The 13,762-nt window shown below is 47.5% G+C and overlaps 1 protein-coding gene across 3 annotated transcripts in view; it reads right to left on the reverse strand.

Moving 5' to 3' along the window:
• Positions 1 to 2,233: 2,233 nt before the first annotated feature.
• The window catches only part of CASS4 (Cas scaffold protein family member 4), a 31,097-nt gene continuing 19,568 nt past the window's right edge, over positions 2,234 to 13,762 (reverse strand). For 2 of the 3 annotated variants that reach the window (XM_081033991.1, XM_081033992.1), the window contains exons 3-6: positions 12,244 to 12,345; positions 9,486 to 9,566; positions 7,606 to 8,901; positions 2,234 to 4,063 (exon numbers count right to left, since the gene is read on the reverse strand). In XM_081033991.1, coding sequence (XP_080890117.1) covers positions 3,653 to 4,063; positions 7,606 to 8,901; positions 9,486 to 9,566; positions 12,244 to 12,345 — 1,890 coding nt within the window. In that variant the 3' untranslated portion in view covers positions 2,234 to 3,652. The remainder of the gene's footprint in view (positions 4,064 to 7,605; positions 8,902 to 9,485; positions 9,567 to 12,243; positions 12,346 to 13,762) is intronic. The other variant, XM_081033993.1, reaches the window with a different exon arrangement.

Consider the following 13,762-nt stretch of genomic DNA (forward strand, 5'->3'; position numbering starts at 1 on the left):
TTACACAAATGGGCAACTTTTGCAAATGTGTAGCTGTTGGAGAACTGGGGAGAACATAACATTTTAAAAAGATGTTTTATTAAAAAAAAATATTTGCCACTAAACCAGAAACATGGCTCCCCCGCGCTTGTCACACTGGAAGATCTCCTCACCACTTCCATCCTCCTGATTTTAACTTAATTGAGGTCAAGCTGTTACCACCATCACTGATACCAGCATAACACCCACTGTTTCCTCTTCCTACCTTGAGAGGAAACAGTACAGAATCCTGGGCACTGACGAAAAACATTGAACAAAAAGATGCCAAAAGCTAAAACAAATGTGATTTTATGCTCCTATTAAATTTTTTTCAGAAGTAATGATGCTATTGAATTCATCAGTGAAACTCACCCCATAACTGCTGTTTTTCAAAAAGAAAAAAAAAAGGAAGGAAACACATTTAGCTAAGAGCAGCAGTTTTCATTATTTTAAACCCAATGGTTTTGTACTTGGTCATCAAAGGTCGTTGGTTTGAACTTATTTCAAAGATAGATAGAGATAGATAGATAGATAGATCTCAACATGTACATCTATATCATTTGTCTGTGCACCTACCTACATATATAATATTCTGAATCCTACAGGGACACATTCATTACCTATTAGAGACGACGTCACTTAAGAAGCACTAAATGAGTTCAAACATCTCAGGCATTATTAGAACAGTGTCTGGATTGTATTAGTCACTTACTACACATGCGTCATCACTATTATTGTGTAAGAGATAATTTGCCCGCTGGAGCAAACACTTATTGGTGCCTGCCTGCAGCAACCCTCCTTCTTCTGTGACTTCCCTGGCTTTGCTAGGGTCTTCTGTTGGGACACAGTTCTCCATGGTTCTCTCATGGTCCTTCACGTCTTCTGAGCGGGGGCATTGGTGGCATTTTCTTCTGAACCATCATTTCAAGGATGTCTGCAGCAAGCACCGCGGGAAGACAGAGACCATGTCTCCCTCCAGAGCAGAGGGCAGGTTTGTAATCAAGATGCCATCTTCCTCTGAGGCAAAGCTTGGTCAGCTTTGCACACAGCCCGTTGAAAAAGGTGGGGGTTTCCTACGCTCAGGGCTCTCTGGCTTTGACACAAACCCACTGTGTGCCCACATGTGCCCACCTTTGTATTGCCCATGGGATTTGGGGGCCGTGAGGAAATGTAAATATGAAGCATAAGCTCTGTGATGCTGGAAGAAAGTCCTTTGTCTCTCTGCACAAGAGTTGACGCAGCAGTCCTGACTGAGACCCTTAGAACGATATTGGGACATTAGGAGGTCCTTGCAAGGTTGGCCTTCGCTTGTTGTAGAGGAGCTCAGATCTGGGAGGGTCCCTACCACCGCCAGAGTTGGTAAGAATGGCTCAATGTGCCTAAACTATTTGTACAAACCACGACACTCGTGCTAAACGCCTGCTTTCCTTCTGAGAGTCTGGAATTTTGGTACACGCCCCAAAGGCTGCCCCAGTAAAAACCCTGGGTGTGGAGGCTGTGAGGCGCTCCCCTGGTTGGCAAGATTCCACACGCATTTCACAGTTTGTTATGGGGGGAAAGAAAGGGTGCTCTGTGGCCACTGGGCCAGGACTCGGCAGCCTGAGCCTGGTTCTGTCTGCACTCGCCCCACTGCCTTTCCCTCCGCTCTATCCTCCCCCTGGAGGGTCAGAGCCACGAGAACGACCATGTGCTGAGTCCTGTGAATCCTTCTGAGGGATCATTGGACTGGGGGTGGTCTTGGGGACCTCAGACATAGTCTCTGACCCCAGGGTCTCGTGTCTTCAGTCAACGTCCACAAAACCGTGGCAGGCTAACTTGAATTTGGAGTCGGGGAAAATCTCAGACTCTTCACAGTGCTTGGCGAAGCCATCTCTCAGGACACATAGGAGTGCGTGCGTGTGTGTGTGCGTGTGTGTGTGTGTGTGTGTGTGTGTGTGAATTCCAGGTCTACATGCACTTGGGTATCGCATGCCCCACACACCGCGGAGCTTTGAGCGTCACGTACCTGAGCTGAGCTAATCCAAGTAGAACCATCTCTTTCTTCTCCTCTGACCACAAACCAAGAAGAATTCAACGTGGGGGCATTCCTTGCAGTCACGAGAGTCAACCTAGAGAAAATCGGACTAAGACACTGGGCCTCAGGGATACTGTTGGAGCACCCCACACCAGCAGGCCTCGGTCAGTCTGCCCCTGGACTATTTTAAGATACTTGAGTCGATACATTTCCTTTATTGCTTAAGACAGATTAGATACGGTTTTTGATCATGTGTAACAGAAGGAATCCTAACTGATACGGATGACAGCTGTTCAGAGAATGTGGAAATCTCCATTGTAGCATAGAGAACCAAGTCTCACCAAGTCGGCTTCTTCTTCGGGAACCCTGAGACTAACAGTAAAAACAATCAGCCTTCCAGCAGCCAACAATTTAAAAGCACCTACTAAGTGCAGAGCAGCAGACAGGAACTGGAACCGGTACCACTTCAGGGGACTTCCAGCCTGGAGATGCTGTTTCCAGGCAAAGGTGTTTAGTGGCTAAGATACACATAGGATCATAGCCCTTCACTTTAAATGAAGTAGGGATGATGTAACCATAGCAACATGAGCTAAAGACCCAGCTGCCAGGAAAAGAGGAAGAGGTGGTTTGAAGAAGAGAGGAGCCCTGAGCCACTTCTAGATTTGTGCTCAGAGATGGGCATCCTGTCCACAGCACACTTCCTGGCTGTACCACGATGAGTGAGTGATGGCTTTGCTTTTCCCATACTAGCCTTGAGACCAAGAACATGGCCTCCACTGCATCTGCCCGCACACTTTGGGGAGCATTTGAATAACAAAAGTAAACATTGGAAGCTTTGCTTTGGTTCCAGAACTGGGATAACACAGATCAAAGACTTGCCAAAGAAAGGATTGTTGCAAAGGATGTGTGAATTCATGATTATATTTACATAATATTATAAATGATAACAGATTTGAGACTGTTGAGGTATAAACATTTGCTGATTGAGCATACTAAATTTATCAACACAGAATCCGTAATGTACAAAATAAATTAATAAGGAACTTAACAGAACATGTTATGTTGCAAATACAACATGCATCTTTAACTCGGTTAAAATAAAATAGCAAATACATATACGATACAACAGAAATGAATCATTTGAAAATAATTCTTTTCCCCCTCTCCTACTTTATTTTCTCCCTAGCACCCAATATGTTGTATATGCATTTCTCTATCACTTTATCGTGTGTCTTCCCACTAGATTGTAAGCTCCCTGAGGGCAAGATTTCTGTTTACTGCTATATGCCCAGCATCTAGAAGTTAACATATAGTAGGCGCGCAATACATAAATAAGTGTTGAATGAATGAATGTAAAATAGGACACATTTAACCAATGTCAAACCTGGTTTCTACAGTGTCACTTTATACATGATAAATACTTATTTAAGCAAGGTCCTTACTTAATACCTGACTCTCTTCCCTGAAGCTCTGTGGGAGAAGCCAATGTCCTGGGGTTGCCGGAGCACATGGTAATACTGGCTTTGGGCACCATGGCTATTTCCGTCCATCGGGGTATCCCAGGCTGGCCTTTCCAGTAGGACAGAGGTGCATAGGAGGGAAAGAGGGACGGAGGGAGGGTCATTCCAACGTTCCTCTGAATTGCCGTGTGTGGTGCTCCAGCCTCTGCGCCTCGGCCTGGAGGTGCCCCAGCGCAGTGGGGCTTGGGTACTTGAGCACAGCATGTTTGGTGGCCAGAGCTACGTTCTTGAGCAGGCTGCAAAGGTGGCTGCTGCGGCAAAGGACCTCATTGCGTGTGTCCCTGTCCTGGGTCTCCTTGCACAGCGTGTCCACCAGCTTCTGCCCCACCATGATAATCAGCTTGCTCTGGGCGATGAAGCTCTCCGGGGGCTGGCTGTGGCTAAGGCTGCTGTTAAAGACACTGATGGCTTTGAAGAGCGCCCCAAAGTAGAGCCGGCAGTGTTCCGAAAGGTGGATTTTCTTCTCAGGATCCTGGTGACTCCACGGGGGGTACGGAGGGGGGCTGGGATTCTAGGGAAGGGGAAGAAAACAGTAGATAAGAGGTGGAGCCCATCAACAGGCTGTGCTTGTCTCCCTCTTCCTGGTTTTGCTCAATTTGCTAGACTTTTTAGAAGAAAAAGGGCAGTTTTGTTTGGGAAGCCCCATAGTGCAACATTGGCCTAACAAATTCATGTTAATGTTTTAAAAGCATTTTAACCTTTAAAGCATATGTAACGTTTTAACTGTTACATAAAAAATATTGTCTATATATTGATATAATCTTATGTATATAATCTTATATATTTTATATACACATATAGTCTTATTTAATTCTCTCAACAAACCATTAGGAACCCATTCTAAGAAACACATTGACAACTGACACATTTACAACTTTCAAAACGCAGGAACACTTCATGGTGAGATGAAAACATGTGCTCGAAGCACAGATTTTAAAAACCCCTTTTCTTATAATTCCAGTATCAGAGGTCAACCCGAACTCCAAAAATTTCCAGAAGAAATCCAAATATGCTGACCTACCTGCCTTAATAGTGAAATATTTCTCTTGCTTGCCAATCCACTGTTTCATCTAGAATTTTGCTTTCCTGAATTCCATTTTTTGGAATACGGAACCAGTGTCACCCCAAAGCCTCTCTACTATTGAAAGATACTCAGCGTCTGACTTAGTGGCGACCACTCTAGGTAACAACTGAAAGCCCGATTGTTAGGTTACAGGTGAGGGGACCAAAGCTCCGCTGAAGAGAAGAGGCTGCGTAGGGTCGTTTGATGAGTAAAATAAAGATGTGGGGCTCTTTGCCAAGTCAGCCGGGGATGCAATTCTTATTCTTTCCATTAAATTGCACATTCTCTCAATCTATACATGATCGCAAAACGCACAGCCCAGAAGCGCTCAGACAGGGTTAGGATCTGACTGTGTCCCCCCAGAATCCATATGTTGAAACTCTACCATGTGACTGTATTAGGAGATGGGGTCTTTGGGAGGTGCCTAGGATTACATGAGGTCATGCCGATGGGGCCCCCATGGATGGGATTAGTGCCCTTACAGGAATCGTGTGAGAGCTTGCTTCCCATCTCTGCTCTCCGCCGTGTGAGAACACGGTGAGAAGCCAGCCTGCGACCTGGAAGAGAGCTGTCACCAGAGTCGGACCATACTGGCACCTGATCCTGGACTCCCAGCCTCCAGAACTGCGAGGATAAGTTTCTGACGTTTATGAGCCACCCCGTCTATGGTACTTTGCTATAGCAGCCCCAAAGGGACTAAAACGGACAGATAAAGTGAAGAAAAGATCATGGTGTTGCTTGAGATGGACTCTCTGGGGGCAGGAGGTATGAGAAGGATGAGCACAAGCAGGAAATGGGAAGCAAGAAGCTAGACATCGGAATGTCGGCATCTTAGCTTGAAAGAGTCAACTGTAGGCAAATAAAAAATGTGCGGGGATTCTCATCCTGGCATGTGGGACACGTGCGGAGATCTGTTTGGTTATCTCTCACATTGACTAGGAAGCAATGCAGGCAGTCAGAGGGCAGGGCCCAGGGTGCTGAATGTCCGTCCCACACACTAGAGCACTGTCCCCCAACATTCAGTGGTGTCCACCCCACCGAGACACACGGACAGTTGGAAGCAGCGGTTTTCCAAGTGTGGTGGGAACCGCTGGGAGTGGGGCCCAGCTCTCTGGGTGTTAGCAAGCCCTGTAGCGGACTGTGATACACTCTCCAGTTTGAGAAGCACGGGTTGAATACTTCATGTTGGACAAAATAACCTGACTTTCAGGAAATCTGGTAGGCCCAGATGTTGGTGTTTGAGATTTGGGGAACTGAGTATCAAGGGGTCGGAGATCCCAGCCTAGTTTGGCTCTGAGAAGACAAACGATCTTGTCCGCATGATTGGACATCTCTGTCCCGCCCTCTGCCACCCCAGTCCCCGGCCAGGGAGCTGAGTCGGTTCACTGCTTTCCAGGCTTCAGTTACTCAAAGCAAACTGTCACCAGTTCCACCCTTTCTGCCTTCCTCTTAACACCAACTTGTTTTATCTTTGTCTTTAAATAGATCCACTCCTTCACTTCTGTCAATGTAAAGGAAACTTAAAATTGGTAAATGGAAAACTACTGTCATTTGCCACCAAGAGAGGGTCACCAATAAAAATAAGGACAATGGTAACATCTTTGATTAAAAGGAAAGAAATAAAGAAAGAACATCAAGTGTCAAAAAGTGTTGAAGATACACAAGCCCCAAACCAAAAATGGCCTTTGGGTTGTAATCGGGAGCATTTAAAGTGAATGTCAAAGGGAACGTGAGGGAGTCCGTGCTGTTTGCTGCTGTGCCAGCACCACCCACGACTGCTTTGCAGGGCACCTAGGATTATTTCCCAAATGGTCCTACGATCACTGTCTACATCCTGGGGCTCACTGGACTTGTTCATCTCCAGGGTTCCTTCTACCATAAAAAGGAAAAACTATTACGAAACCCAAATCTGCTCCCGAGCAGGTCATGGCTATAATGTGGGCTTATTCGTAGCAGGAGACATCTCTAGGGACAAAGCATATGAAGCAGAAGTATTTGAGAGGGAGCAGGCTTTATTTGTGTTTCTAAGTCTTTGTTTTCATCCAATCCTTGTTCCAAGATGGGGTTTTCTTTCTCTCCTAGGTGAGTCAACTTCTGAAGAATACAATCCCTTTGAATTACCTCCCTGGGTGGTTTTCTACTGCTTTATAGATGTTTAAGCTCACTTTCAAACTTGAGCATTCCTCTTTATATTTTTGTTCTGCCTACTGATTGATGCCTTTTTTCAACGAAGGACACTTTGGCAGCCCAAGGACTGAATTTTGTCTACCAACATGGTCTCGTACAATGACACACAGTTTTGTGTGTGTGCGTTTTTAAAAATTATATATCATTTCATTGGGAAATGAAAAATACCTAAATTTCTAGCTTCTCTAGAATGTGTTAAAGTTCTTATACCCTCAGGCTTTTTAGCAGGATATCAAGACTGGGGCTGAAAGCGCCAAGTTACCTCCTGACACAGCCCCTAGATGCCCCGTGGGTCCTCGTGAGACAAGAACAAAAGGTTCTTTTTCTCTAGTGTCTGAACTCATGCAGCAAAATATTTCTAAGAGTAACTAGAATCTGGAGGATGCTATGACCACGTACAATTTGGAAGAGTGTTCATACTTCCTCTTCTGTTTCTAAGAAACACGTTGACAGTGACCAAATTTATACCTTTCAAAAGTGCAAGAAACCTTGACAGTGAGGTTAAGACATGTACTCAAAGAACGGATTTCAAAAGGCTTTTAAAATCCTGTCCAATCTTAGCATCAGAGGTAAACCGAAAACTCCCAAATTTCCGGAAGACATCTTATCTGCCTTAATATTAAAATATTTACCATACTTCTTACAAAGACTTCATCTAGAATTGTACTTTTTGAAAAATGAACCATTGTCTCAAAAAGCCTATACAGCTATTGAAAGATTTTCAGCATCTAACTTATGGGCCAACCACTCAAGATAAACACTGAAGCCCCTTTATATTATACCTCTCGGAACTCTGAACTCACCTGCTCACAGACATTTGTCCAATTTTTCTTTAAGACTTCAGGGGAGTGTTCACTTTCCGTTTGTTTAATAAAAGGAGCACTCCTTTGGCATGATTCAATTTCCCTTTGGGGAAGCTGGATGCATTTTGCAAGCTTACATTCTGCATTTACAGTTAATTGCATGGTCTCTTCCTTGTCACAATTCTGCTTGAAAAGGAGCTTCCCGTTGGCAATGACAATGGAAGCAAACCTCTTGATGTCTTCTGGAACCATCCGTGCCACCATGACAAATCTCTCAAGGTCATCAGGGCTGTCTTGGACTTTGTCTGTCACAAGGACATCCAGGGACCAACTGCAGCGGTCCAGGCTTTCCTTTGTTTCAAGTAGGATCTGGTAGGAGTTGGAGATTGTCTGTAGCTGATCCCTAATCCGGGCCTGAAGGTTACTGTTGGTGAGGTTACAGGCGGTGCCACAGACTCCACGGGCAAAATCCAGAAATTCTCTCAGAGATTCTTCTATGTGGTCGGTGGCCCTGTGAATCGCACCGAGGTTGGCCTCCAGCTGGTCTCTGGACCTCCAATTCCTATTGACAAAGAGCATCAGGCCTGAGATGGCACCGGCCACCTTGTGCTGCAGAGCTGTGACTGCCCCTCTGGCCAAGTCCAGGTCCAAGGACAGCTCCTTTGTGGCCTCCTCCGAACAGGAGCTGGACGAAGACTCAGTGGATGTGACGGAGCATGAGGAGACGACGCTGACTCTGCTGTCAGAACTGTGAACGGACAGTGTGTCCGGCTCCGGGGAGGCCGACGTCACTTGTGTGGAGAACCAGGAGGGATTACAGTCTGCGGAATGCTCGGAAGCTCCATCGGCTTTCCCCGGCTTTGTCACCGCCTGACGGGCCGCTGGCACGGCTTTAGGGATGTCATAAATGTTGGGTGTGGCATTCTGCTTTTCCACTCGGGGAATCAGAAAGCTTGAAGGAACCTTGTAGTCGACACCTTCGTCTCCAGGGGTCGGGAAGCTATAAGAAGGGATTTCTGGAAGGCTGAGTTTTTTCTGCATGGGCACATTTTCCTGCAGATGTGGAGTTGGGGACCTTGCTGTGCTCTTCGGAGGACTGTGGAAACTGGACATATACCCGGGGGGGTGATGGGGCACTGAGGCTTCCAGAAAGCTGGTGAGACAGGCATTTCTTACATCCGCTTTTTCTGCAGACACTGGAGTGTCATAAATCCATTCTGATTTCTGAGGGTTTGGTAGTGTGTTGTAGCAGGCTCTTCGTAAGGCGACTGTTGACATCATGGGAACACTCTGCCTCTGGGAAGAACCACACAAAGTCACCCAGTTTAGTCAAAAAGAGGTGTGAGCAACTCGTTTGACAAATGTGTATTATACCGAGGACTTACTCAGTGCTGGGCGTGTGCTTCTTGGCCCCTCTTTGGTAAGGCCTTCCCTGATGACCTTGGGCATACATATACTTATTGTATACATGTGACAGAGTCCAAGGCTAAACACAGACTACACAGATTTCAACTTAAGGCATTTCTCCTATGTGCAGACAGAAACCTACTCTAACACAGCATGTCTCTGAGGTCTGTACTAATAAGAAGCGTTCATCTAAGGTCTTGCTCTGTGCCAAGCACTGCACTGTGCCCTCTGCAGAGACTACGTGAAAACTTGCAGTAAATGTGTAATAGAAACAGAGACACGGTGAAGTGAGAGAAATTCTGCAAACCACGCAGCTCGTCCTGCTCCTGAACTCCACTTCAGTGAGGGGACTCCCATGAAATAAGGTCTGCTACCAGGAGCTGGCAGTCCTCACTGTGACCAAGCTATTAAATGTCCTCGAGGATGTTCAGGGTTTGTCATAGCCTCGAATTTCAGCATCTGCTTATACTTACACTTGGTTGGCTGCCGGAGGCACCGTGTCCTGCCTTTCGGGGGCTGGTGGGTATGTCATATAACTGCTGCTTCACTGGCTCCTGGAGAAAGACCACAAAGAAGGACAATGTGGACATTTCCTTCCTGATGGCGACCCATCACAAACTCTCCCCCACCAGTGATTTTCCCAAGTGAAACCACAAATCACTGAAGGATTGGGGGCTTTCGATCATGATGTTCTCTGGTGGAAGTTTATGGGCTGCTGTGGGTAGATTTTCAACAGTGGACTTTGTACATTAAAAAGATGTCTTTCAACAGAACTTGGGACAAACTGTGGAGAGAATGTGCTACAGTTGCCTGAGTTAAACATGGTAGTTCTCTGCCTTCCGTAAGTTAGTCTTGTGATTGAATTACAGAAGAATAAATGAGACGGGGACTTCATACGTCCTCTGCCTTTGTTTGTTTTTCTCAGTAGAATTTTTCCTGGGCTTATTACTTGTGTATTCATCCTGCAAATACTTACTGAGTACCTACTAAACACTAAGCCAAATGACATGTATATACGCCCAGTAATGAGCAAAAGACAAGGTGCCTGAACAGATAATATACGTTTTTTGTGCCTTAATCAGAAAATAAATGGATTGGGATGTGAAAGATAGGTTCCATGTTGCGAAGCGAAATGAGAGAACACCAAGACAGGTTTTGCAAAGAGAGGAAAAGATGGAATGTGGAGAGGGGGTTTCTTTGGAGAGAGTGGGCTGTGAGTTTTCTACTGACCCCTTCTCAGGTGGGGAACATGGCTGTGCTTTTCACTAATCCTCAAGCAAAGTGGGAAGGGCTCCAATGGGAGTGTCCACGGCTTGAGCTGTGCCACCTGAGCTTGGGGTCACAGTGCAGTTAGTTTCTCAAGCTAACGCTGGCTTGAGAAAAGTTAAGGGTGAGAATCTGATGGCAAAGCTGGCTGGGAAGGGCCTGTTCTCAGGGCCAGGATGACTGTGAGGTAAGTGCCGCCTTGGTCACAACATGTAAGGGGGCACATAAAAAGGAAGTAATCAAGGTAAAAAATGTTGTCATGCAGTGTTTTCAAAAGTCACAATTCATGTGAAACAAAATCATGATGAACCATATGTCAGCATTTGAAATAAAAATGGGATCCACAGTGCCAGGAGGAGGTGGAGGTAGGAGAGGTGAGTCCTGCAACTATGTCTTCACGTAAAACTCTGGGGCCCAAATGAGGCCTTACTTGCTTCACGTAGTCCCAGCCCAGGCTGTGCCCCTGGAATCTATCCCAGCAAAAGGAGTGTGTGCGTTTTCCATGGACCAGACATGGATCACAGGCGAGGTGGAGCAAGAGCCGGGCTGGAATGGGGAGAGAACCTCAGGAGGATGAGGCCGGAGATGGCTGGCCCGCCTGGGGAGCTAACGGAGAAGCCTTCAGCCACCCGCCAGAGATGGAACTTGCAGGAATACGTCAGAAGACAAAGGATCAGCTTACAATACTCGCTACTTGCACAGAGTACCACTGTAACATGTCCCAACAGAACCCAGCAAGCAGGGTATTTCTCCCTGTGGCTGCCCTCTGTCTCCGTGCCTGCCTCCTTCAGCCCGGCAGGAACCTGAGACCAGCCGGGCGGGGAGAGGAGTAGAAACCCAGCCTGGGGAGCTAGCACAGCATGCAGCCAATCCCTGTGCCCGCTGCAGGAGCCTGGGCCGGCCAACAAGCCAGGAAAGCAGGAGCTTTCGCTTTAGATGAAGTAGGAAGTCGGATTCTGGCCTGGCCTCGACATTTAAATTTCTCCACTGAGACTGAGGAGGTGAAAGTGACTTCTTATTACTCGTGAGTGACCAGTAAGTCACAGAGCTGGCCGGAAGTTTCATTTAGACTCTAGCCGTGGCTCTCGGCCCTGGCTGCACTGCAGAATCACCTGGGAGCTGTAGTCTTTCTTCCTGCTGGCTGGCCCAGTACAGACCTCAAACAAGAGTCTGTGGGGGTGGGACCGGGCAGCAGGCGTGGTCAGAACTCCTGACGGTTCCCTGTGCATGGATGGGGCTCAGGAAAAGGCGGCACAGAGCAGTTTCAATGTAAGAACTGAGTGAAGTTGTTTTCTGGTTACATGAAGCATGTCTTACACATTTGATGCACCTATCACTCACGAATAAGTTAAAAAAGACCAAATAGTTCACCTCTCAGGGATAACCAATGACTGACTATCCTGTGAAGCACAGCTTTCAAAATATTATTTTTTAAAAATTCACATATATGAGTATATGAATATACAGAGGGGGCCAAAAAAATGTCTGCACATTGTAAGAAAGGAAAAAACTGTATTAAAATTGTAATACTTAATATATACCGATAACAAAAGATGACTACAAGTCACGTTTGACTTCTGCAGTGACAAGAGGTGCTCAAAGGGGTTCCCATCAGCGTCCAGACACTTCTGATTGTGATGAACTACTGCTTGACCCATGTTGACCAAAGTGTCCACTTGTGTACATTTTTGGCACCCCCGTGTGTGTGTGTGTGTGTATAGATATAAAATATCTATTACAAAAGAAAAGCAAAAGTTTAAAAGAATATTCAGCACTCAAATAGTCCTAATGTTCTCCTGAGCAGGTCTGGGCTCCCTGGGCACAAAGCTGGGAGCTAGGAGCGGACAGACACTCGCTCCCCAAGTCCTCTGTGGGTGAAGCTGAAATGGACCGTCCGTCCGCGTGACGCTGAGAACCCCACAGTCTGGGTGGAGAGACTGGGGAGCAGGCCTGGACAAGGCTCACCTTAATGGCTGGGGGCCCGCGGCTGTGGACCGGCACGTCGTACAGCTGGGAGGACGGCGCTGGCAAGGAGGCCTGAGCAGGTCTGGGAATCATGAACAGGGCCTTGGGGAGACAAAACCGAGAGAGAGGAGGCGTCACCGCTGAGTTCACGGACCATGTCCAACGTCGCCCCTCAGACAGAAAGTCAGCTGCGACCCTCTTGAGGCGCTCCCCCACCTGCCCTCACCGGCAGCCTTGCTCCGAGCCTGGGAACAGCAGGATGCTGGTGGGGAGCATCTGTGGTGGAGGGTGGTCACCCTCACTGTGCCGGTATCAGCCTCATCTGGGAAGCAGGTTAAAATGCAGACTCCTGCACTCCACGTCAGTTAGAGCAATGGGAGGGCCTGGGAACGGGCAATGTTACAGGGCAGTGGATGCTGTCTGCCAGGGGCTTACCGTCTACAGGGGAAAAAGGACGTGGGGACATCCAAGGCCCAGGTTGGGAAGTGGGACAGGGCTCGAGGAAAGGGAAAGGCCAAGTCCAGAGCCTCCAGCTGAGGGAGACTGTATTTCCCATCAGGCACCAGAAGCCATCACTGAAAGGTTGGATTTACTATGTGGAGATGAGGGCAGAGAGCAGCGTATGAGAACAAGATCACTTTGTTCAGGACGTGACCCAGCTCTGTGCCTGGCAGGAGGTAAGTGCTAGCCTCTATTTATTTGTTTGTTTTTGGTCAAAGAATGTGTACTGCTTGAAACAGCAGGCAGCAGATGAGTGGGGCCCACGGTGCACCAGTCTAATAACAGGAGCAGATAAAGCAGCTGCAAAGCAAACAGGACAAACCCTTCTCCCCAGGTCACATTCAGCTGTCAAGTGTCCAAACAACCTCCCTCTCAGTGACGACGGTTTTCTTACTCATGGAGGAACATGGTTCTCTAAAATCCTAGGCTCTTGGAAGCACTGCTCCCTGAAACTCTATTAGCAAGAAGGAAGCATCCCACTCTTACCAGAGAAGTAGCCTCGATTCCCACCCTCACGCGGAGGCTTGGATGAGGGGTGTCGGACAGACATTCCACATCCAACTCAACTTCGCAGTTCCGGGGTGGGAGCAGCCTGCGTCCACTTTGCAGTCTGGGGTGACATGGACCCCTTTACTCACTGCCCTGCTTTGCATGGAGCCCATGCAGACACAGCTTCACTTACACCTCACCTAAGCCCCACTTTTCCGACAACCCCGTAAGTACGCTATCTCTTAGAGACGCCTGTGGTTCCTCTGCTCTGTGACCCGCTCACTGCGGTGGGTCAGTAAACCTGACTTGGTCACTGCAGGTCTTAGGCTGACTGGTGTAGGACAAACGTGTCAATGGTGCCCCATTGTACTCCGAATTAAACCCAAGCTCCTAACAGGGGAAGTGCCGTCCAACCCTGGCCACCATGTATGGTGTGGCCCTGGCCATCGGCCATCAGCTCCACTCTTCCTCCCTCTCTGCCTCCACTTTGAACACAGCACTCTCTCTTCCACCTCTGAGCGCCCCAAAT

Source organism: Rhinolophus hipposideros (genome assembly GCF_964194185.1).
Source record: "Rhinolophus hipposideros genome assembly, chromosome: 22".
In the NCBI taxonomy this organism is placed as follows: Eukaryota; Metazoa; Chordata; class Mammalia; order Chiroptera; family Rhinolophidae; genus Rhinolophus; species Rhinolophus hipposideros.